Below are 26,191 nucleotides of genomic sequence, written 5' to 3'. Positions count from 1 at the left end.
CTTAAACAATCTCATTGTTTTTCCTATATAAAACCACTTACAATTTTGACAGAGTGCTGCATATACCAAACCTTTTATTCCTCAGTTACAATGGAATTTAGGCTGAATCAGCACATTTCTAACCATTACGCTTTTCATTTCCAAAATATGTTTACAGTAATTACAACTATCACATTTATATGTACCTCATCTTTCACTGCCTTCTAAATTAATATCAGGGCTTACCTATTCAATCATGTTCTTCAGACAAACACCCTTCCTTGTTACAAAATTCAGTAGATTGCCAAATTTGTTATTTATACATTCAGGATAGTTAAAGATACCCAAGCTTCTGTCAGTATACTTTTTGATACCCAGATAGTCAACAGTAGAAGTTGTAGTAAATTCCACAGTCATGTTACCATTTGAATTTTTTCTGTGATTGATCAGCTTATCCATTGGGTCAGAACCCAGTAAAATTATGTACAGACCTTTTTCTCTTTTCACTTGGATTTCACTAATATTGCTTTTGATGAGAGACTCAGGATATCCTGTCCTCAGAAAAACATTCCCTTAATTTTTTTGCACTCATCTAAATCCTGATAAGTTCCAGTAATATCCTTTCTGCACTAACAGCTTGTCATTTAACCACAGCTTTCTTTTGGAACAGTGAATGGCAGCTACTAAAATTAATATTGAATTTGAATAGGTTGGCTTCCTATAAACTGTTGATGTGAACTTCTTTTCTATTATATCCTTTCTTAATTCAATGTCCAAGTAATGCAAAAAAAAATCAATAGATTTGGATTATGTAATTTTAAGGAACAAAGTAGTACTATTGACCTGTTTTATAAAATACCCTATTTTATACAGTCTGTCCAAAAACATACAAATGTCATCTAGGTACATTGTATATAAAGACCATGATTTAACAAAGTTTGAACTGAACACAGATTTCTTTTCCAAAGTAGCCATGACAGTATTGGCAAAGAGTGGATCCCAGGCAGCTCCCATTGCAACCCCCCCCCCTCTGCCTATAATAAGTACCCTTTAAATATAAAAATTTGTTAATCAACATTGTCTCCATTAATGTCAAAGCAAAATTAGTCTCAATTGCTGTAAGATCGCTATATTTTATAAGAAATACAACTTGTGCAGTATTACTGAGAAATCTTTGACATAAACTGTTAAAAAGTAAAATTATCCCTAGACAAGCTGGGTTTTGTCCTAGTCAAAAAGATCTCATGAATCTCTCACCAAATAATCACATGTTGCTTAGTATCCCTTTAATTAAAAATGAATATACTTAAGCGGGGAGTGTGTCTTTACTTATCTGGCATCCACAGTTGGTGTCAGTGGGGGATCAACCCAACCTTTGTGCATCTTCGGGATGCCAAAAATTTTAAGTGTTAACTAATACTCAACTTTTAAATACTTGTACTCCTCATTGATAATTTGCCCTTGCATTACAAATTTGTATCACAAGCTGTCAATTCTTTTATAAGAGACATTCATCTCATTTTTAGAGACCTCCTTTACAAAGACTCACTGACATTTTGTTGGTATAATCAATAGTACTCATTACTACTAAACCCCCACCCTCATCAGGATTCGTTAACCTGATTGAACTACTTGCACATATTTTAGCCAGCATTTCTCTTTGAGTTTTATGCAAATTAAACCAATGGGAGCTCAGATGTTTTTGCCAAAAGCACCCTAATGTCATATTCACAAACATGTTCAGATAACTATAAGATGGTATTAAGTGGGGGGATTAAATATACTCTGTTTTGTTACATTATTCCTATTAACCATATATGACATTCCATCATTAATAAAGTCCAAACAAAAAATTCAGTGTTCTTACAAAAAATGTGAGTTCGATAAGTACATCAACTAACTTAGCCCTTGTAGTGGGGACAAATGTAAACCCTTTTGAAAACACATCAACAAATGATTCCATTATAGTCACATTACTGTAATTATACACTTTAAAGTCACATTCATTATTACATATAATCAACTCCACTTGTTACTGGGGTTCGATCTGTTTTAACCCCCTGCTTTTCTCTGATGGTAAACCCCCCATATATTCCCACACATTTTAATCCTGTCTCATCATTTGTTTCTGTTAACTCCAAATACTCTCAGATCTCCTTAAAGGGGGTTTATGTTCCAAAAGGTCAGCATGACTTATATTACCAACCTCTTCCTCGCCAAAAGTATTAAATGACTCCCTTCTGACATATGTGGACTGCCTATTCTCCACAGTCCATGTTTGGGTGAATGGAGTATCAGAATAAGCCTTCCCTCTAATATAAACATTGTGATCATGCTTATTTTCCAAATCTTTAACCACATAGTCATTTGATGAAATTTCCCAATCATAAGTTTTTATATTTTGGTATTGAAGTACCTTCAGTTAATCATGGAGGTAGTGCCTTTGATAGAAATTTGGAAGTCTGTGAGTTGTTTTGGCAAATTAGGACAAATGCAGGGATAGACCCTTGATTAAATGGAGGTGATTTCTGTTAATTGTATTTTAAAATTGAAATCCTTGGGTTTGTGTGGCTTGAATAGAGACAACCATCATGGAAAGGATCTTAAATTTTACATTTTTGCATGTTAATTAGTTTTAATAGTGCATTTTTTATTGTGAGGTCTGTGGTGGGAGTGACGGATGCGTTTAACGTGGAGGTGGGATTACATCAAGGATCAGCTCTGAGCCCTTTCTTATTTGCAGTGGTGATGGACAGGTTGACAGACGAGATCAGACAGGAGTCCCCGTGAACTATGATGTTTGCAGATGACATTGTGATCTGTAGTGAGAGTAGGGAACAGGTGGAGGAGACCCTGGAGAGGTGGAGATATGCTCTAGAGAGAAGAGGAATGAAGGTCAGCAGGACTAAGACAGAATATATGTGTGTGAATGAGAGGGAGGATAGAGGAATGGTGAGGATTCAGGGAGTAGAGGTGGCGAAGGTGGATAAGTTTAAGTACTTGGGATCAACAGTTCAGAGTAATGGTGAGTGTAGAAGAGAGGTGAAGAAGAGAGTACAGGCAGGATGGAGTGGGTGGAGAAGAGTGTCAGGAGTGATTTGTGACAGACGAGTACCAGGAAGAGTGAAAGGGAAGGTCTACAAGTGGGTAGTGAGACCAGCTATGTTATATGGGTTGAAGACAGTGGCATTGACAAAAAGGCAGGAGTCAGAGCTTGACGTGGCAGAGTTGAAGATGTTGAGATTTGCACTGGGTGTGACGAAGATGGGCAGGATTAGGAATATGTATATTAGAGACTCAGACCAGGTTGGAAGGTTTGGAAACAAAGCCAGAGAGGCAAGATTACGTTGGTTTGGACATGTGCTGAGGAGGGATGCAGAGTATATTGGGAAAAAGATGCTAAGGATGAAGCTGCCAGGTAACAGGAAAAGAGGGAGGCCTAAGATAAGGTTTATGGATGTTGTGAGAGAGGACATGCAGGTGGTTGGTGTGACAGAGCAAGATGCAGAGGACTGGAAGAAATGGAAACAGTTGATCTGCTGTAGCGACCCCTAACGGGAGCAGCCGAAAGAAGAAGAAGAAGAAGTGCATTTTTTATTGAATGATAAAGTTGTATGTTCATTTTGATGTCTTATTTAAGTGTTCTAATTCATGTGTATCATATTCTGATGAAGTTTCACAATGCAAGACGAAAGCCGTCAGTAATAAGGTGTCATATTTAGTGCAGTGCCATCTTGATTTTTGGTATTTTTATTCTAAGAACTAAGCCAATACGAGAATAGAGAAAAGAGATTTTTGCCAATAGGGATGACAGTAAGTAGAGGTACAGAAAATAGGCAAGAGGCGGCTAGAATTTACTGGAGAACTTGGTAAAAGGAACCAAGATATTGGAAACAAATAACTCAAGCAGGAAAGGTAATGGAGTGGTATGAGGCCTTGAAGACATTTGGACTGTAGGCTAGACACTGCCTTCACTAACAGGGCTTGATATCAGGCAAAGTGAACAGGATAGGGGAATTTTAAATGAAAGATAAAAACTTGTAGAGTTTTTAGTTGAATCTAAAACAGAAGCAGGAATTAAAAATGGATAATTAGTAGAGCATTTGAAATATTGCGTGATAAGCATAAGACTCAATCAGAGGAGATTAGAAAAAATGGAAAGAGAGACTGGGAAAGCAATTTACAAGAAAACAATGGGAAAACATATGTATATCTCCCAAGTATTCAACAATGTCCAGAAGGTTTAGGGTCTTTGCTTGGAAGTGTCTGCATAGGTGTTTGTATACCCCAAGCAGACTTCAAAGAATTTTTCCTCAGGTAGATAGCAAATGTTGGAGGTGTGATGAAAGAGGTAACTGGGAACATGCATTTTGGGAGTGTAATGCCTTGACAGATTTTAAAAATTCATAACAGAGTACTGTGTCAGAAATATTGGGTGAGCAAATGTCTGTAAGTAAGGAAATGATACAGGAACTGAATTACCTGAACATAGTAAGGCCTTATTAAATTTATTTCTATTGGCTGCTTAAAAAGCAATTACTAGAAAATGGAAATCAAAGTCTACATCAACTGTATTTGAGGTATTGAATATTATAAAAAAGATAAAAGAACTGGAAGAGGGATGTTTAGAAAAGGGAAAGAACAAATTATATAGAAGTAAATGGAAATTTTAGGAACAATACATGCATATCTGAATGTTCTGGAGGAGGATGAGTAAGGTTTAAGAGAGGGCAGGAATTCAGCAATTTTTTGTAATGTTGGACTGGTGGTAGTAGCAAAGCAAATGTATGTGATATATATTGTATTTAAATAGAAAAATGTTAAAATAGTTTGTTTCCCTTTTTGTTAATATATGTTTGGTAGTGTTTTAAGTGATAATTTAATAAAAGTTTAAAAAAAACATAAACACAACACAAATATATACATAAGTAAACCATAAACTAATCTCTTAAAAACAAACAATTATTCAATTTAATATTACATAGATTGCTCAGATCTTACCTTCCCTGAAATATGTTTATCCTGAATATTGTTCTGCACGCATTGTTCCCACAGATTCCATTTGTTTATATATAGTTCACTCCTCCCATTTTCTAAAGATTCCTCCTCCATTTCTTTTATCTCCATTACAATGCTCAACAATTCTGTTACAGCTGGCTTTGTTTTTGATTTCCATTTCGTAATAATTTTTTTTTTTTAAACAAACAACATTAATCTTAGTAGGGCTGTACTGCGTCTAGACAACTATGTTTCTGTATCCCAGCTCAAAAGAACCAGTTCTATAGTTAAAATAATTTGTCGCCAATGTTTCTGACAAAATACCGTGTTGGAAATTTCTAAAATTTATCAACTTGTTACTTTCCCAAAAACATTTTCCCAGGTACATTTTATTTTTCCATCATATCTCCCGCAGTTGCTGTCTACCAGTGGAACAATTCTCTGAAAACTGTTTGGAGTATAAAAATTATCTATGCAAATACTTCCATGCAAAAATCCTAAACCTTCTAGATTATGTTGCATACTTAGGGGCCATACATGCATCCTCCCATTATCTGTTTGTATATTCCCTCTCCATTCTCATTTCCCAGACTTGTCTAGCATTCTTTGATTAAGTCTTAAATTTGTTGTGCTTCATTTTGTCAGCCTTACTAATCATCCCTTTTTTAACTGTGCCTTCTGTTCTACACTCAACTATAAACTCAACCAGAGCTGGTCTTTCATTTTACACGCCCTTGTTCCTTTCATTATAGCTCTACTGTGTTATCAATTCCTGGTAGGGAATGCAGTCTCCAACCTAGGGCCCAAACTTCTGCTTAGCTTCATCCCACTTAAGATTTTTCTTCCCTAGTTATTTGCTTCCAGTACCTTAGTTCCATTGCTACTGCGGTGGTGGTGCTGCAGTAGCGTTGTTGCCTCACAGTAAGATGTTGTCCTGTTCGATTCTCAGCTAAAGCGTCTTCTTTGTGGAGACATGCGTGAATGGGTGTGCTTTCGTTGAAGGTTGTATGTTAGGGCTGGCAACTCGGTACGTAAGAATCTACTGCCAATCATTAGCGGACCGGAGTTCCGCTGTGGCGACCCCTAACCGGGAAAAGCCGAAAGCTACAACAACCTTAGTTCCATTGCTGATTTTCTCCAATAAATTCCAGCTCCCTCTTGTCAATTTCCTCTGTCTCAACTTACAGTCATCCTTATTGATAACATCTCTTTTCTCCACTCATGCATTTTCTTACTTCTTAAAATATTTTCTGCTAATTTGTACGTATAATATTCTTTTATGGTTATTGCAGTTTTCCTTAAGTACCTGCATTATATTGTCTCCTTATTTTGCTAAACTGTCCCCCTTCAGCATCATTTCTTTTCTTTCCGACTTGATGTGTAGCCTTCTGCTTGCACTGTGTGTGCATGTGTGTGTGTTTGTATATATATATATATATATATATATATATATATATATATATATATATATATATCTATATGAATTCACTTTATAATCTCAAAATACTGAAATATCGAATTTCAGTATTTCGAGACTATAAAGCCAAAAAAACAAAAACCAAAACTGCGAAACCCAAACAGTGACAGTTAAAGCACACATACAAACACAACTACACCTACCTCCGCACAACAAGACAAGCACACACTTACTATAAGCTGGGGGACAAGCCCCCCTGCAACACCCACACCTCCCCTACCTATGTATACTAACTCCAAGGTCGCACTAAACACCAACACACACAAAACCCACCAATATACATTCCACACCCCCTTGCACAAACACACATCACACAAATACAAACACCACCACTCTTAACACTGACACACTCAAACTCTCACCTATGTACCCTAACCCACACCTAACACTTCCCGACACACTCACAAACAAACAAACCCTCCCCAAAACCCTAAAAAACACCACACTTACCTAACATGCCATCAGTACCACGGGTTTGACATTTCTGGCTTCGATATTCTGCAGTTTTGCTCATCTGCAGATTCAACACTTTGGTCTCGAGATACTGAAATTCGACATTTCAGTATTTCGAGATTCCAAAATGTTTATATATATATATATATATATATATATATATATATGTGTGTGTGTGTGTGTGTGTGTGTGTATAGTATCATTTGTTTAGTCTTCTGCCGCATATCCTTATTTGCCATAATAGACTGCCTTTTATTGTAAACCCTTAAATACTTCATCTTATCACTGGAAAAGGACATGTTGATTATGCCTTGTATTCTTTTTATGATGAACCTCTGGACATTTCAGTTGTTGCATGTGCCTGGTCAGGTACATACCTAAGGGGGTGTTGTACTTATTGACTGGTCTTAGGGCCAAATACTGTTGAACAATGACTTCCTTGGACCTAGACACCATAACCTTGCTTAAAAATTGTGCAACATAGAATGATTTCCTTAGTACTATAGACACATTATGGTTGAAGGTCTGGTTGTTTTCTACATGAGTCCCCACATCCCTGACTAGTGGTTCTGTGATGAGAATTGTGTTAACAATGTGGTAAATTGCTCACTATATTTAGTTTTGCTTCTTTTTCCATGGGAAACCTGTTCTAGGCCATAGTAAGGCTCATTCCAGAAGTGCTGCAGAAGCCACCACACATTCCTCATGGTAGTCAGCATTTTGGAAACAGCAATGTGGTTTTCAGTCCATGGCTTCTCCAGACATCACAGTTTGGGTTTTGCTTGCATTGGCAGGGCAGACTTTGTGATTGTCATCCTCCACAGTGAGCTAGAAACAAGGCCAACCACCCTCAGGTCTTTGTGCTCAGGGGGGGGGGGGTCTTCCTAGAGGTGTTGACTGCAACACTGAATGTTGTGATGTACATAGTACAGATATATAACTTAGTTAATAACTTAGCTGAAACTTTCCATAACTGTTGTTGTTCGTGTATATTCATTGTTGCAGTCCCTATTCCCTTCCACCATTCCCTCCACTTTCCTGCTTGTGCTTGCCATGGTTGGGTACCCTATTCATTTTGTCCTCCTTCCTTCTGCTTTTCCTACCAAGCATCCTCCTCTATCTGACCATGCCTACTGGCTAGAGAATCATACTGGTGCCCATAGGTAGGTCATTATACTCTGGGAATGTATTCCCTAGGTCCACTGGTGTTCTGGTGCCAAGGATAAGCTCCTTTTCCAGCCAAAGCAAGAAAGGTCTGATGATGGCATCCGCCAAAGTCCCTCTTATATCACTGACAGTCCTGACTTTCAAGTGTATGGGAACTAGCTAGGAAATGTGTATATTTGTTAAAGTCAGGACAGTCATCAGGCTCCTACAGGCAGGAATCCCAGAAGTTATGGTGGCAACAGTAAATATACTTGAACATATACAAACTAACACAGCTGTACTTTTATGCAAGTAACAGGTTGACTTCTGCAGTGTTAACTCCCATCCAACTCTACTGTCTTTTGTAGAACTACTATAGTGGAATTAGTTCACCTACCTCACTAGCCTATAGAGACAGTGGTCAGGAGGACATGTATGCACCTTTCAGGACCACCCTTCCAGGGTATCAGAAATGGCAAGTTTAATTAGTGTGCTCATTAGAGTCATTCTCTGTATTTTCTCAGTTCATTGGGTGTTCTGGAGAGGATATCCTTCTTCATCCTACAGGACCTTCCTTTCAGGGCACCAAAAGTGACTTTGCATACCCACAGAAAGGCAAGGGACCTAGTGTGGCTAAATACTGTATACTGTCCCAGGACGTATGTGTCCACTTGGTGAATTTTTACTCCAAGACAGAATATATGACTGTGAAGATTGCTCTTCCTCTTATATTAAACTTTATAATGATGTTTGTGGTATGGGGAGGAGATCAGTTCCACTCTAAGTATATCCAAAAGCTTTGAAAGTTAGGTCAGAGCAAGGGATTTCCACTTGTGGCTGATTTCGGTGTGTAAAGAACTTGTATTGCAGCAACAATCGTTTTTATTCAAACATCTAGTTTGGTGGACAATATACTCACACGACTGTACTTTGCACTTCTGGCAGATATAAAACAAATTTTGTATTTATTTATTTATTTTTTTATTTTTATTTATTTATTTTTTTACTGAAAAACTGACTGGGCAACAGTTATCCTTTTCCATTGGAGGCAGAGAGAGAAATTCTCCAAAAGATAAACAAAACTAGATGATAAAATGCAGAGGATATACAAAATATGTAAAGTTCAAATAATAAGTTGTGCAAAATAAGTAAAGCAAATTTCCAAACAAGAATATAGGAAAACTACAAGAAGAGAAATACTTACAAGTTACACTGCCATTATTGGACTTGTGTAGAAACCATTGCAGTAGTGCAAGAAGCCTTGTCACAAGTAAGATGTGTTTAGAAAGTGAAATTCTGTTCTCTTGGGGAGTTATGCAGTTTCAGATAAACTACTAATAATGCCCTTTTCATTTTATTATTTATCTATTTTTGAAAGGTGTTGGAGGCCAAAATAAAAGCAGATGAAGCAAAAACAAATGCACATGCTGTTCTGTTGAAAACCAATGCCACAAAAGAGAAACTAGATAAAAGCAATGAAGATTTGCGAAACCTCATCAAGCAAATTAGAGAATTTCTAATGCGTAAGTGTTCTCTTTGTTTGCATGTGTGTTTTTACATATTCACTAGTATAGTAAGTGAAAATGACCCAAAAGAAATAATGGGTAACTGAAGAGTTAATTATTTGCCCAAACCACAGAAAAGGTAGTATGTAAAGCTGAGATTTAGTAATATATTTGCCTGTTTTAGTGATATTTGCATCTAGTTTTGTGAACCTTTTATGCATTATGTTTATTTTTTTGGTGGCTAAAGAATGACGTGTGATTTTTTATCAGTTTTGCTCTATAATATCTAGAAAGTGAATTTTGTTCTCTGTTTTGCCAAATAGTGAGTATTCTGTATGTGAAATGTATCTTGCTCAGGTGTGCTACTTCTGTTTCTTCCTTTGCGTGTTTGTACATATACATTTATGTGTACACACACACACACTTGCACATGTATGTGTGTGTGTGTGTGTGTGTGTGTGTGTGTGTGTGTGTGTGTGTGTGTGTGTGTGTGTGTGTGTGTTTGTGTGTGTTTTAGTTTCATTTACTTGTTGTTAGCCAATGGCTCATCAACTAGCACATGTACGTTTGGTGATGGAAAGTGTGGCTTTTATTCCCATCCCAGATAGTTTCCAATACTGACACTGTAGTGTAATCTGAGATGATTTCATTTATTTGAATGAGATTTTAAACCAAGGACCCATCTGCCTGGATTATAATGCTCAGGTGGAAGTAAAAGATTGCACAACACTTATCAAAAACAGTAGAGGAAGTTCTTTGGTGCTCTGGCTTAATTTATCCTAGTTAGTTTGAATACCACCTCCAGTCTCTCCCAAAAAGAGGCTGCAAGCCTGGTAAGTTAATTCCAAAAAGTGTAAATAAATAAAATTAAATCAGTTTCAACACTATTTGGAATGTATCATTTAACAACATATAACATTCTGTAGTATGATTTTTTTTTTCTTTATCCTTTTCACCCCTGTGTCTGAAAACCATTGAGCCATCACAAAGGCTGAAGGAGGGTGCCTGTTGGGGAGGGTTAATTCAGGCAGACATCTGAGATTATAGTGCTTTCACCAGCATCTTGGCAATGAGGGCATTTTGTAGAAGTTCTGTAACCACTCCCTTGATAGTAATATGCCCACCTGCATCACCATAGGGACTGCTGACACTCCCCTACATCCACTCATGTGTGCTCCTTCACAAGCAATACAGGAGCTGCTGTCACTGTTTTGCCCCTTCCTATGCTGGCTCCTGCTCTCTGTGCCCTGAGATCTTACATCCTTCAACAATGGAACAGCAGTCATATTGAGCAGGGAGCCACCACCCCACATGATAAAGAACACTCATACTCCCTGCCAAGACCATCACTTGTCACATCGGTTAATCAAACCTGCTTTACTTGGCAGTAGTAAAGGTTGTATCCCTCATCTTTATTTGGATTTCTTTGTACTCTGTCTATTTTTTGTTTGCTTAGTGTTCCTGTTTTTCCTTTATTGTTCTCTGTGTAGTCAACAATGGAACAGCAGTCATATTGAGCAGGGAGCCACCACCCCACATGATAAAGAACACTCATACTCCCTGCCAAGACCATCACTTGTCACATCGGTTAATCAAACCTGCTTTACTTGGCAGTAGTAAAGGTTGTATCCCTCATCTTTATTTGGATTTCTTTGTACTCTGTTTTTTGTTTGCTTAGTATTCCAGTTTTTCCTTTATTGTTCTCTGTGTAGTCTACCTGTAAGGCATTTTGTGCTGCCCCTGGAAATGCTTTTCAGAAGAACATTTATGTCATATTGAAAGCTGTACAGATCTGAAAAGGCAAAACTGCTAAGAAGAGAAAGATGAACAATTATGGTAGCCTCTGTCTTTCATGAATAATAATATTTTAATGGGGTAGTTCAAGCAGTTAGCTGTGGTGTCTAATAAATGATCTGCATGAGGAAAAGAACATGCAGGTCTTCGGAGCAAGTGAAACTGCAGGCTAATTACATTGTGTTTTCTTATGAAAATCATAGAATAAGTCTGGAAAGACAGGTAAGAGCACACCCCAGCAGACCAGCAGCCACAGCGTTAGCCTTTTTCAGTATGTCTCAGTTCAGTTTGTATATGAGTCAGCTACAGGGACCATTGTTCATTCTTTCTCCTAACATTACAAACAGGACATTAAGTCCAGAAACAGGGTAAGCTTCATAACTAATGTTTTGCAGTATGTGTTGTGACCCCTAACAAGGTCAGCTTGCTGTTCTAGTACTAATTCTCTGGATAAGGAGTAGCACTGTAGCAATAATCTTTATAATGAAGCCTAGTACAGCTGTGAGAGTATAGATGGTTGAGTAGAAGGATTGCTGCTGCATTATAGGCTGAGAGGAAAGATCACTGCTGCATCCTTGGGGGTTGACATACACAAGGTACAGGGTTTGATTTTCACTTTTGAGAGAAACCGGTTAAGCTTAAAATGTCCTGTCCCACTAGGACAGCTAGCCTAGTACATACCTATGAAACTGTTATACTGTAGGTTGAGTAGAAGGATCACTGCTGCAATATAGGCTCACCTTCCCTCGTGGTGTGGTCTTTTTAACTGGGGGGGATAAGAATCATTTGTCCTCTCCACGGAGGCAAAGGAGTACTGAGACTTTACCTACTTCTAGCTTCCTTTTTTTCCCTTTTATATAGATGTTCTTCATTCCACATTGCTGCAGTCCTAACCATTGGGTAGTCCGCTGTCCAGTCGGCCCGAATACCAAAGTATATGGCTGACGTCGGTCAAGGCGCATTAGACTGATGTCAGGACGTCAGGGTACTAATGCGCATGACCGGCGTCATATCCTCAGTCTTTTTTGCCGCATGGTCCGATGCAGAAGCAGTTTTGCGAGTGCAGGTTGGCGTTCTGAAATTTTCTGAAGTCGGAGTTTCAGACCGAATCAAAGTTGGCTAAGTACCCGTTAGAACATTTTGGTTTTTCTTGCCTCAGTATTTAACCGGATGTCAGAAAAAGTGAATAACTGTATTTCTTGTGGGAAACAGATACCTCATAGGGATTACCATACCTTGTGTATACCTTGTTTAGGGCCTGAGCACGACGTTGTTGGATGCCGCTCTTGTGCTAGATTTAACAAACGCACTATTAAGAGAAGGTTAGACTGTGCCAGGTTAGTGTTTGGGAAGCGTTGTAATTATAAAATGCCGTCGGATGCTCCGACGCCCGCTTCGTCCAAAAAGCGCAAGGACAAAGCAGCAAAGCCTAGAGTGGAAGAACCGGCAGTTCCGGACGTCGGTTCTTTAGAAGGCTCAGTGGAGCCGGAGGTTTTGCCAGGAGTTTCTTTGGAGTCTCAGACAGAGACTTTATTGTTACAGGATGTGTCCTCTCAGGAGGTAGGCCAGGCTGAAGGGGCTTCTCAGGTAGCTGTTCTTCCCTCTCTTCCTAAGGTGGTTAGAGCCTCCCCTTCTGTTTCCAAGGCTTCCTTGAGAGGCAGGCCAGGTTTAACTTCAGTGGGGGTTTCTCCGAGCACTTCAGGTTCTTTGCCTAAGAAACATATGCTTAAAATGACAGAGGATTTGATTACTGTGATTAGAGGTTCTATGCCCCCTCCTGATAAGAGGCCTAGGGTGGATCCTGAGTTTGAGAGTTTTGAGCAGTGTTCGGAGGCTTCTGAGTCTTCGGCTGAAGACTTGCAGGAGTATCCTCCTTATTCTGATTCTGATGTGGATGATTCCACTCCTTCAGCTTCTCCTCCTGAGGATTTTTCATTTTCAGAGACTCTGCACTCCATGAGGGAGCATTTTAAATGGGAAGGCCAAGATTTCTCTGATTCCAGGAAGAGGCTTAGGGAATTCTTGTTTTTACCCCAGCATAGGCCTTTAGCTATACCTCCTGTTCTGAATGTGGTGGAAGATGTTTTTGCAGAGGCTTCCCTGAACCCTGATTCTTTGCCTCCTGCCCCAGTTAAACCTGATAGGTACTATAGGGTGCCTGAAGCTCATAAGTATCTTTTTAAGAGTCCTAGGGCAGACCCGGAAACTGTTTCTCAGGGGCCTAAAGGTGTTAAGGCTTCTGTTGTTAAAAATCCTATTCCTCCTGATAAAGAGGCAAGGGCTTTGGATAGATGGGGAAAGAAAGTGTGTGCTTCTTCCACTTTAGCCATGAGGGCGTTGAATTGTCAGTTTCACATGTTAAAATATCAAAATTATCTCCTTTCACAATTGAAATCTAAGGTGGATGCTCTGGCGGAAGGTATTGAGTGTAAAGAGTTACAGGATTTAGTTCATGTGTCTGAACAAGTGGGTAAGCATTCATTGCAATGTGGTTTTGATGCTGTGCAGGCCTCCTCGAGGGTGGCTGCCACTGGTTCTGTTCTTCGCAGGCACGCCTGGTTGAGGGATCAGAATTTAGCTGAGCATGTTAAGACAAGGATTTTGGATGCTCCTTTACAGTCTGATGTGTTGTTTGGTTCGCCTGTGGAAGCAGTTTTAAAGAAAATGGAGGACAAGGCTAAGTCTATGCAAACTGTTAAAGATTTTTTGCAGGTGCAGCCTCCGAAGTTTAGTAGAAATTGGCCTACTGAGGGATGGACATATCCTGCTTATGATTCCCAGTCTAGGGGTAGGTCTAGACGTGGTAGGGGCAGAGCTCAAGGTTCTTTTAGGCCTAGAACAGGGAGTTCACCTGCTCAGTCTTCTGGTGAGGGCAGGGGTCAGTCCTTTCGTAAACAGACCCAATGACCTGCCTTTTCAGCTGCCAGTACATTCTCGTCTGGCAGCACCTTTGGGAGGAAGACTGTCTCTTTTCAAAGAAAATTGGGATTTAATTACTCAAGACAGATGGGTTTTGGATATCATTCACCACGGTTACAGGTTTTATTTCCATACCTTGCCCCCTTTCAAAGGCATGCCAGACATTCCTCCTCCACAAAGGAAAGAGGCTCACAAGCAAATTTCTCTGTTACTCCAAATAGGGGCCATTCAGCCAGTCCCTGTGCCAGAAAGGGGCCTAGGATTTTATTCTCGCCTGTTCCTAGTACCGAAGAAGGGGAACACGTGGAGACCAATTTTGGATTTATCTATCCTCAACACTTATCTGGACATTCCCAAGTTCAAAATGTTGACGTTACAACAGCTTTTACCTCTGCTGGGCAAAGATCACTGGATGGTAACTTTAGATCTCAAGGAAGCTTACCTTCATGTGCCTATAAGACTAAGTTGCAGAAAGTATCTGCGTTTCGAGCTGGAAATTCTCATTATCAGTTCTCTGCATTGCCCTTTGGCTTATCTACTGCCCAGAGTATTTACAAAGGTTCTGGCTCCAGTGATAGCTTACTTCAGGCTAAAAGGAATTCAAATCTATCCTTACTTGGACGACTGCCTGATTCTGGCTCAAGAAAAGGAAGACCTTCTACAGCATTTGGAATATGTCATAGCAGTGCTAAGATGCCTGGGGTATTCTGTGAACGAAATAAAGTCCAGTCTAGTACCCTCTCAAGACATGTGCTTTCTGGGTGTGAGACTGAATACAGCAGCCCAGATGGCCTTTTAACCCCGGACAAACAAAAGAATCTTTCCAGTTACTTCCATCAACTATCTCTTCAGTCCGGGCTGACTGCAAGGACAGTCCTTCAAGCCTTAGGGTTCATGGCATCTTGTATTCTGGTGCTTCCCAATGCCAAACTGCATATGACGAAGCTGCAATGGTATCTCAAAAATGTATGGACACAGCACTGCCAGGATTTGGACACTGTCATTCAAATAATACCTTGCATTCAAAAGGAATTTTTGTGGTGGGCTCAGGAATGTCACCTAAACAAGGGACTCTCTGTGACCCGGCCAGAGGCGAGTCAGATTCTAACGACAGATGCCTCAGACATTGCTTGGGGAGCTCATCTAAATGGAAAGTGGATACAAGACAAGTGGCCTGCCAGACTACAGCATCTACATATCAACATGAAGGAGATGTTAGCAGTCCAGTTTGCATTAATGGCTTTCAAGGAGTTACTTCTTCCAGGGCAGGTGTTGATTCTAACAGACAACACAACTGTCATGTGGTACATCAACAAACAAGGGGGAACACATTCTTATCCTCTATGCAGGCAAGCAATGATTTTATGGGAGACTGCGCTCAGCTTGCAATTAACTCTTCAGGCAAGGTTTCTGCCGGGAGCACAGAACTCCTTAGCAGATGTGTTAAGCAGACAAATCATGGATCCCCACGAGTGGAATCTGGATCTTCATGTATTTCGGAAATTGACAGTGTCATGGGGAACTCCAGACATAGATCTGTTCGCTTCTCCACTAAACCACCAGCTGCCAAAGTTTTGCACAAAGGGGTTTCATCACACAGCTTGGAAAGTGGATGCTCTTTCTTTCAGTTGGAAAAATCTTCATGTGTATGCCTTTCCACCTCTGCCTCTTCTCCCAAAGGTGCTCCTAAAGGTCAGACAAGACAAGCCAAGGATGATTTTAATAGCTCCAGATTGGCCTCGGTAACACTGGTACCCACTACTGAGGAGTCTGGTAAGGAAGCCTCCATGGCCTTTACCTTTGATTCCACACCTGTTATCTCAGAAGGACGGTCACCTGCTCAATGTCAAACTTCACTCTCTTCATCTAACAGCCTGGCATATTCTGTTTTGAAACACAGCAGGTCTCAACTTCCTCAACAAGTTTTAAATGTGATTATGGAAGCCAGACGACCTAGTACAAGGAAAGTGTACGCAGAAAAATGGAAGAGATTTTTATTTTGGAGTGCAGCAAAGAATTTGGAGATTTCTGAGCCTAATTTGAGTGTGGCTCTTCAATATCTTACTGAGTTATTGGACAAAGGTTTGTCTTTCTCTTCCATTAAGATTCATGCTGCAGCAATTTCAGCTCACTATGATTGTGACCAACCATTGTTTTCGCATCCTTTGTTCAAGCAGTTTCTTAGAGGGGCAAAGAATATAAGACCCCCACGTAGAGCTCCTACTCCTGCTTGGGATCTCAATTTTGTGTTGGAGAAACTTACTCTACAACCTTTTGAGCCTGCGGCTACTGCTGAATTGAAATACTTGTCATGGAAGACTGTTTTTTTGTTGGCTATTACTTCTGCAAGAAGGGTTTCTGAATTGCAGGCCCTTATGGCAGTAGAGCCTTTTTTGATTTTCCATAAGGATAGGGTATCATTACGTACTAATCCTTCTTTTATGCCTAAGGTGGTTTCTAGTGTGGCTTTAAACCAAACTATTCATTTGCCTACTTTCTATGCAGATCCCCAAAATAAGGGGGAAAAGATTTTGCACACTCTAGATGTGCACAGGCAGTTGCGTTATTATTTAAGCAGGACTAAGGATTTCAGGCAGTCTCAGCAGTTGTTTGTTTCTTTTGCTTTGAGTTCTCAGGGCAAGCCTGTGTCTAAACAAACTATTTCTAAGTGGATTGGGTTTTGCATTACATTTTGTTATTCCCATCATGGCAAGGAGATTCCAGCTGGGATTAGGCCTCATTCCACTAGGGCTACTGCCACTTCAACAGCATTTCTAAGGGGGGTGGCAACTAAGGATATTTTGGAGGCAGCTACTTGGAGTTCAGTGCATACTTTCTCTAAGCATTACCACCTTCCTCTCTACTCTAAATCTAGGGCTGGTTTTGCCACAGCTATTTTGCAAGGCATGTTGACAGCTCCTGCTTCCTTATGATTTGCCAGCCTCCCTTACCTCTGCTTTGGGATTCTACCCAATGGTTAGGACTGCAGCAATGTGGAATGAAGAACATAGTACAGTTTTGTACCTACCATAAATGTAGATGTTCGAGGATCCACATTGCTGCAGTCCAATTTACCCTCCCTCCTTCCCTCTGTGTTTAGGGGTGGTGGTGTGGGTTGGGCTATACTCTTGTAATTTTGTATATATTGTACATATTTTTGGTGCAGGAGTTTTTGGTGTTTTTGGTTTGGGCCTTGTCTTTTTAGGGTCTTCTGACATCTGGGGCAAGAAAAGACTGAGGATATGACGTCGGTCATGCGCATTAGTACCCTGACGTCCTGACATCAGTCTAATGCGCCTTGACCGACGTCAGCCATATACTTTGGTATTCGGGCCGACTGGACAGCGGACTACCCAATGGTTAGGACTGCAGCAATGTGGATCCTCGAACATCTACATTTATGGTAGGTACAAAACTTTACTTTTCTTCTCCTTATCTTTGTCCTTCTCTAGAAAGAAAGAACCGCTGTCCTCAACCCCAAAATGAGCCTATGTTTTGGGGGGGGGGGGTAGAGTTTACATTACATGTCCAGTTTTGTTGTTTAGCTAGGATTAAATATGAGAGTTTCCTATTTCTTCTCTCTGGAGTACATCTAGGCAGATTATCTATGAGCCATTATCTATACTGTCTTAAGGCACAGTATGTACTGAGTCTCCTAACCAAAAGAAAAAGGACTGAAAATGCTGCGGCTTTTTCCTTTTTTTCTGAATATCAGACTAATGCCTTGGGCAAGGGAAGGAGTTCAATTTCACATTAGGCATGTTGAAAGTTCTGGAAGTCAAAATAAAATTGCAGAAATCCGTTTGTCACTAATCTCGTGGATAAGAAATGGTATTGCAGCAGTAATCTTTCCTTTTAAATAACTACTAGAATAATGAGTGGACTAACACAGCTGTACTGTTTCTGCATAAGAAAACTACATGCATTACTTTCACTTCAACTTTCATTGTGCATTGCATAAATACTGCAACGAGATTAATAGCTGGTATTTGTTTGCACTGAATGTACTGGATAAGGTGGTAAATGTTCTTATGAGATTGAAATATCTCTAAATTTGCTGCTTTAAATTATAAATATTTGTATTGTCTAAACATAATATATTTCTCCTGTACAGAAGATAGTGCTGACTTGGATAGCATTGAGACTGTTGCAAATGAGGTACTGGCTATGGAGATGCCAGCTACACCAGAGCAGCTGCATACCCTGACAGAAGACATCCGTCAGCGTGTGAGTAGCCTTTCTGAAGTGGATGTTATCCTAGACCAGAGTTCTGCAGATATCCAGAGAGCTGAATCCCTGTTATATGAGGCCCAAAAAGCAAGGTAAGGAGCTTTGGCTAACGAAACTCTACAACAGAGCAAATTGCATTAATGTTGGGCATTAGTTCTGTGATATGTTATGAAAGCAGGCCTTCAAGTCTTGGATTAACCCTGGCTTGCAATAGATATGTTCCCTATATACTTCAAATGTTTCAAGATGTGAACTACCAATTGCCTGCATGTTTGTCCTATGTGGTAATTATATGTACATTTAATAGCATACATGACATTTGCTGTCTAATACCTTTGGGAAGCAGTCAGTGCAAAATTATGCCAGTTGATGATATGGAACATGGCATGACCTTTAAAGGGATACACTGAAAGCCTTACCAATGTTGTAATCTCTCATTATATTTATCCTGTAAAGTCATGCTAGACTCGACCACCTGCTCCATTAAACAGGATGTGTCCTTTAAGAGATTTTTTTTTTTTTTTTGGTATTGCCCCAGGAGAAATCATAGAACATAAGCACTTTTTGGAATGTACCAGTATTTTTAAGTGTCTTATCTGTCGGTGGATACTGTGTGACAAAATGCACCTTATCTGTGCCCTGATCCTGGGAGTTAAAGTGACCGGAAGAATGATCTCAATATGTGTGCTGATTCAATGCCCGCACAATCTGAGGTGACTTTTTTTTTCAGCTTCTGATGAACATCCTTAGTTAGACTGAGCCACAAAATCTTTAGGTCTTTTCTTGATGTGCTGTTATAAAAAAATAATCTCTGAATTTATTGGTTAATATAAAATAAGTCCCCCCTCCTCACCACACATGTACATGCAGATGCATGTTCAGGTTGTCAGATGTGAGTGTACACATGAAGAATACTTGCTGAGAAGTAATTACTTGTAATCAGGTACAGAAACAGGACCCCACTAGATAAAGTAAGACAGTTCTTTGAGACTTACATCATCTTGAAATGCTTTATTTTTTACAACTTTTCCTGACGTTCAGAGATCTTAAATAAAGAAGGGTACTTCCAGGTAACTTTCTACAAGGCCATTCCTGTCTTTATGACTTGTTACAACTGCCTTGATGTGGTCTTGAGTTAAGCCACCAGAATTGTAATCGTTGAGACTCCTGAGAAACATAGCTCCTTGACATCTGTCATCAGGTACTTTATATACCCTGTTTTAATGTTGCTGTATCGTGGATATGAATGTAGAGCATTTCCGTAACTTCATTGTCCTACCACATCAGTGGTGTAGCACATAAATGTTGCCCTTGTCTGTGCTGTTCTCAGTAAAGAGCAGTGAGCAGTGAGATGTCCATCACAGGATCAACACTGCTGTAGTATTCCTTACTGATGGGATTTTGCCAAAAGTAGTGGCTGCACCTGTGGAATGACCTTCAGAGTTTTCCCAGAACATGTCTTAATTCAGTACCCTGCAGCATAGTGAGCTGACGTCACAAGGTGCATGTGTGCTTTTGTGCATGTGCAACCTCCCCGACCAAGTGGCATATCACTTGCAGCACACAGCTCAAAAGACTACCCATGGTTGAGTCGGCATCAGCTGCTCACTCCCTTCCTCCCCCACCCAGTTTCAGTTCCTCTGCTGCTAATTTACATAAGCCATCTGTGGTACTGCTAATTTACATTTACATCAGCACTTTATCGCTCCACTCTACAGGGTTGTGGCTGTTGACAGCATTCTAAATTGTGACTGTTTTTGAGTCTGACTGCATTTATATTAGACTGGCTTTGCTAAATGTTCTGAGATCCATGATGTCTCTGAACTGCATTCAAGTACATGTACTTGCAGAAAACAAACTCTGCCCAAAGATTTCCACTCTCTGTGCCTTTTTTGCTTGAAAGAAGGACACCAAGTACCTTCTGTGATGACTGTGTAATTTTTAGAGAAAGGCTGTAGCAAATAGATCCTAGCATCTTATGGCCTAACTTGACAAAAAAATGCTAGAGGCTTTAGTGCAGGCTAACTGTCAACTCTTGATGCCCTCTACCTGTGACCTTCAGGCAAATGAAGACCCATAAAATGGAGTGACCTAAAAAACACACACACACACACAGTAAAAGAAACATTGGACAGACAGCGTGGGCCATTGTGACTCCATCAGTCTTACAGGACCTTCAGTGTCTGGTCCTAGTGAATTGAAGCATGACTCCAGAACTGAATCTTTACCTTTCCTGTGCCCTCCAAAGGCAGGCAATGTGATCTGTACTTTGCTTGCTGCTGCTGCCTTTCAGGTGTCTCAAGAGATGGTATTGATGTCTTGGACAGACAATGGTTTTCAGTTACTTGTGAAAGATGCCCACACTCAAGGGTTGTGCCAGGTCCACCTAAACTGAATGTATAGACATTAATGGTTAAGGTGTTTACCTTGCAGACACAAGGTACAGGGTTTGATTCTCACATTGGGTAATTAACTAGACTTAAAATGGCCCACAAGGGCAGTTAGCCTAGTACTAGCCTATGAACAAGTCATAACTATGTTCTGATTGTTCTAATAGAGGACAGCCAGGAAGCTCTGTCTAATAAATTGACCAAACCCAGCCCAACACGTGGTACCCAGGCATAGGCACCCCATCTGCAGTTATGTTTGGCTTTTGATTAAGCATGGTGCAGAGAGGTAATGCTCCTACAGACCTTTGTTTCAGGTGTACCCTCACAATTTAAAAGGGGATTGGACTATCTGCTATCCAATTCCTCTAAATTGGAACTCAAGGGAAAGATTTTTGCCTACTACTCCTATATCTACTCCCCTGTAGGATATGATGCATATAATTAGTAAACTGTCTTTTGACTCCCCACAGTTGGGCCACTCATTTATCAATGGATTAGATTAATGAAGGAACACTTGACATGCTTATCAAAGGTAGTATCTGCATCTAAGAAGTTGTGATTTGAGTCAATGGACATAGAGGAGCCTAAACTTTTCGCCTGTCTGCCTTTTCTTCCCACACATTATGAAGATGCCTTTAAAGTGGCATTCTTAAACCATAATTTCCAGCTTCTTGCCCAACAGAAAGTGAACACATATTATAGTGTCCAGGAAGATTTTAAATAACATTTATAAAAACCTGGTGACAGACTGAGCAGTGGTCATCTTGGAGGCTGGCAGTGGTCATCTTGGAGGCTGGCAGTGGGACCAAGCTGGGTCCAGGATTAAGTACAATCTCTAATGATAAAGAGAGCAGAGTCATGGACCACTTCAGAAAAAGTATATCACTCTGCCTAGCTAACATCTGGAAAAACAGCAGTATCCACTTTAGGAGATAGAAGTAGGATATATAGAAATGAAACTGTTATGTCATAATGAAAACATGGCTAGCAATATTTAGAGGTGTTTGGCTGCTAAGTAAAATTGTGCCATGTAAGCCAAATTTGGGTTCTGTCAAACAAACCATCATTATGCAAAGTGTGTGAAGATCATCTGCTTGCGTGGAATGAATGTTCCAGTGCATTAACCCATATCATGATAGCAACTGCAAGTATTCTCTTTGAAAAGGTGGTTTGAGTGCTTTCTTGAAAGTCTTTAGTTGGATGTGCTTCCCAGTATTGTCAGGGAGATCATTTCAAGTGGCTGGCACTTTCTTGGAGAAAACTCTTTCATATGTGCTACGTATGAATGGTGGCCTCTATAACCGAGCACCTTAACAGTCAGTGTGATTCTGTGGAGGGGAGGCAAACATTTGACATTAACAAAACACTGATCCAGAGTGATAGCTTTGATTTCTGACTTCAGTCTGCCACGTAAGTGCTGGACAGCAGCCCTCATTTAATATTTTGTAGGTGAACTTGATGAGCAAATATGTAGCTCTCGCTGTAAAAAGTAGCAATTTATTTGACTTAAGAGTAGAGTAAAACAGTGATGCTCTTGATAAGAATCCAACTATTTTCTTCTCCTCTGACGAAGGAAAGAAGTACTCTATGCAGACAGTGGTGCTGTTAATGCGAAACAGTATTCTAGTCTGGGAAAAAATACATTTATTGCAATAGATCTCCTAGCCCTGTTGTCAGCAAGTTTGATTTTTTGTGTGAGCTTTTCAGTTATGTTAATACCTTGTTGACTTGTGGTTCAGTATGTGGGTGGAAGGATAAGTTTTGATATGAGGTTATACTTAGATACTTCTGCTTTGTAGTGGTAACAAAAGGAGAGCGTGATGGGTCTGTAATGCTGAATTTGGGAACACAGGATAGTTTTTTAAAGATGCCAAAAAGCATAACTTTTTTCTGAGTGTTGCTATATTATTTTTGCATGTCCAGTTCCAAATAGTTTTGAAGTCATCCAGACGTTCTCCATTCAAGGTGACTGAGAATTGCTAGGTTGGATATGACAATATCATCAGCATAGAATACTCTTGGATGGTGTATTCCTGTTTTAGTCTCCCTCCCTGAAAATGTAGGACCATGAAACTGGTCAGTCAGATCTTCTGATTTCTAAGTATAGTAGTAATTACCATAACAAATTTTGGCCCTTTTACAGGTAGCAAACAGTAGCTGACCAGTAGGCTCATAGGTTCATAGAAGGTTACTAGGTTAACGGTCCTAGAGCCCTTACAAAGCTAGCCATATTTATCCCGAGCTGCCCCAATTGTCCATGCATAGGTAAGAGAGGTTTGCAGATGTAAGGGTCTATGGTAGTTAATACCGACTTCCTCTGTCCAGGAGGGACATGGGTTCCACCCCAGGAGTGAATTTGTGGTCATCCATTTATTGATGTAGGTTGTGTTTGAAGAGGGACAGGGAATGGCTCTGTTTCACATGAATTGGAAGCTTGTTCCAGAGAAGTGGCAGTCTTTGGGAGATGTATCTATCTCTACACCATGACCTTTTCATGTCAGAGGCTAGGTTAAGATCCCTGAAGCGAGTGACCCACGTGCAGTTTGATTTACAAATGTGTAGCATTTCCATCAGAGCTGGGTCAGAGATTGCACTGTAAGCCAGGCAAAGGTTACCTATTAGCAACCTGTAGGAGACAGAATACAGTGGCAGGACATTCAGTCCTTCCGGATTCAACTTGTTTTGTGTACCCTTTAATTTCTCAGTGAGAAACCTCTGTGGTCTCTCCAATTGTTGCAGGTGTCTGGTGAGGTACATGCAAAAGGGAGCATTGTACTCAATTATTGGTCTGTTGAGGGCCGAGTATAATAGAGTTGTAACATCCTTATATCTTGATGTGATGCCTTTACTTATAAAATGCACCACAGAGAAAGATCTGTTTACTACTGTGGATATGTGGTGGCTAAAGTTCAGATTGCTGTCAACCTGAGTACCCAGATCACGTACCACTGGGTCTACACTTAGGGGGGTGCTGTCTATAATGTAATTTGCAGGGATGCCCAAAGAGAATAATAATTCATTTTTTGCATTTAGCTTTAATCCGTGGCTTTGGCACCAGTCATTTGTCTGCATTAACTCTGTCTGGAGTATATTAACATTGTTGTCGGACTCAATGATTGCTTCCAATTTGCAATCATTGGTGAACTTGGTCAGCCACAGGCCGTCCAGGTTTACTGGACTTCTGAAAAATAAATTATGAATAGTAATGGGCCCAAAACAGAACCCTTTGGTACACCACTGGTGACTGGTCTTTTGCTAGAGGTGAAGTTGCTCACTTTGACAGTATGTGTCCTGTCGGTGAGACAGTTGGCTACTCATCTGGTAATGTAGGGATTAATTCACAGTTGGGAGAGTTTCTGTATAATACCGGAGTATGGGATTATGTCAAATGCCTTGGCTAGATCAAAGTAGGTAGTATACACTGTCCTTCCTTCATCCAGGGCCTTGGTGACTTTCTCGAAGAAGTCAACCATGTTTAATAGGTATGATCTAACTTTAATGAATCTGAACTGGGTTGGGTCTAGAGTTTGGAGATTACCTATGCCCTTGTTAATAATGCCCATAAAGATTCTTTCCATGGCCTTGCAGATGAAGCTAGTCAAGCTTATTGGCCTATAATTCTCAGGGTCAGTTGATGGTCCCCCTTTGTGCAGAAGAATTATTGTTGCTGTCCTCCATTCCGATGGAACATAGCCAGTTCACAGGCTGTGATTAAACAGGGATCCAAGTGGGTCTGCTAGGTCTTGTTTTAAGTTGTTTAAAAGGCATCCTGGGATGTTGTCTGGTCCCATTGATGCCATGTTTTTGGCCATGGAGAGCTCAGAGATGACCTGCTCTCTTGAGATAATAGGCTAAGGAATAGTGGCAAGTATACCTTGGGGGATTACTGGAGGGGACGGGGGGGGGGGTGAAGTTTGCTCCAAATCTGTCAGCTAGCAGGTTGGCTATTACCTCCAGTTGTGTATGGGTGGTGCCATCCACAACCAGTTCAGCGCATAGCTGGGTATTTCCCTTTACATTTCAGACATAGTTAAAGAATGCCTTGTGATTATCCTTAGCTAGGGAGGCTATGTTTGCTTCATAATTAGTTTTGGAAGAGCTGACAAGATTTCTAATTTGTTTGTTTAATCTAGAGTGTGCTTTCTTCCTCTGCTGAGCCAGTTTGATCTTGTTCTTGGGCATTAGTTTTTTTCTCTTGTTGTATAGCCTGTTTATACTAGGGATCCACAAGGGTGACTTGTTTTTTTTTCGGCATGACCTGGTTTTAATCTGGTCAGGTACAGCCACTTCTATACAACTGCTTAAGTGGTTATACAGGGCATTGGTGTACACCTCTGCATAGGAGTCTGTGTTATCTGTGTTTGAGGGGGATTTAAAACTTCTTATACTATCACTTAGTAGAAGGTAATTTGTCTATGAAAAATTATTAGCATTTTTTAGCTTGATGGGGTATGTGGATTATGGTCCAGTCTTACCATGGAAGACATTATGGGGGGGTGCAATGCTCTCCCATGTTAGTGAGTACTATGTGCAGGACATTTGAGCCTCTTTTGGGTGTGCTCACTTGCTGTTCCAAAGCTTTTGCACTGAATCTCTGAGCCAGCATGTTTGTGGTCGTGTATGTTTCCCAGACAATGGTAGGATAATTAAAATCACCCTTGAGTAAGGTGTTGGGCTGTGTGGCAAGTGACTCCAATATGTGCAGGTAAGTGGTATGCTTTTCCTGTTTCATGGTGGTGGAACTATAGCTAGTTGTGATGTGGTAGGGGGCTTTGCCTATAGTTAATTGGACATGGAGTATCTCAAGAGAGTCATACTGTTTGACCAGTCTCGAGATGTACTTATCCTTAATAAAGATGGGTACACTTCCTCCTTTGTTTCTTTCATGCTCACTTTGTGGTCTGCATGTATGGAAGTCATTGTAATCCTGCAGGGCCAGGGTGCTTTCCATGCACTGAAACCATGTCTTCATGACTGCACAGATGTCAGCATATTCCAAAGTAAGGAGTGCTTCCAGGAAGTGCAGTTTCTTGTTTAGACTCCTAGCATTAAGCAGCAGTACCTTGAGTTTATTTAGAGAAGGTTTTGTTATGTTAGGAGGTTGGTTATTTTGACACTGCCTAAAAAAGGAACAGTAGGGGTTGCTAATGACTTTGCCAGTCTCTGAAAGCCGCCTTCTCTGGCAAAGCAGTGTGGCCTGTCAACCATATCTTCCCAGGCTGGCAGATGTTGGATCCCCTTGGACTGACACCATAAGCTAAGCAAATTGTTAAAACAAGTAATTTTTGTTTGTATTGTGG

At 40.3% G+C, this 26,191-nt stretch overlaps 1 protein-coding gene across 1 annotated transcript in view; it reads left to right on the top strand.

Moving 5' to 3' along the window:
• The window catches only part of LAMB1 (laminin subunit beta 1), a 1,172,470-nt gene that overhangs the window by 1,024,382 nt on the left and 121,897 nt on the right, over nucleotides 1-26,191 (top strand). The window contains exons 28-29 of the mRNA XM_044088561.1: nucleotides 9,432-9,576; nucleotides 18,386-18,593. Coding sequence (XP_043944496.1) covers nucleotides 9,432-9,576; nucleotides 18,386-18,593 — 353 coding nt within the window. The remainder of the gene's footprint in view (nucleotides 1-9,431; nucleotides 9,577-18,385; nucleotides 18,594-26,191) is intronic.

The sequence above is a fragment of the Protopterus annectens genome, chromosome 11.part0 (genome assembly GCF_019279795.1).
Source record: "Protopterus annectens isolate FY-2018-M chromosome 11.part0, PAN1.0, whole genome shotgun sequence".
Classification (NCBI taxonomy): domain Eukaryota; kingdom Metazoa; phylum Chordata; order Ceratodontiformes; family Protopteridae; genus Protopterus; species Protopterus annectens.
Note: the sequence above shows the minus strand (reverse complement) of the source record. Positions and strands in the feature narration are given on the sequence as shown.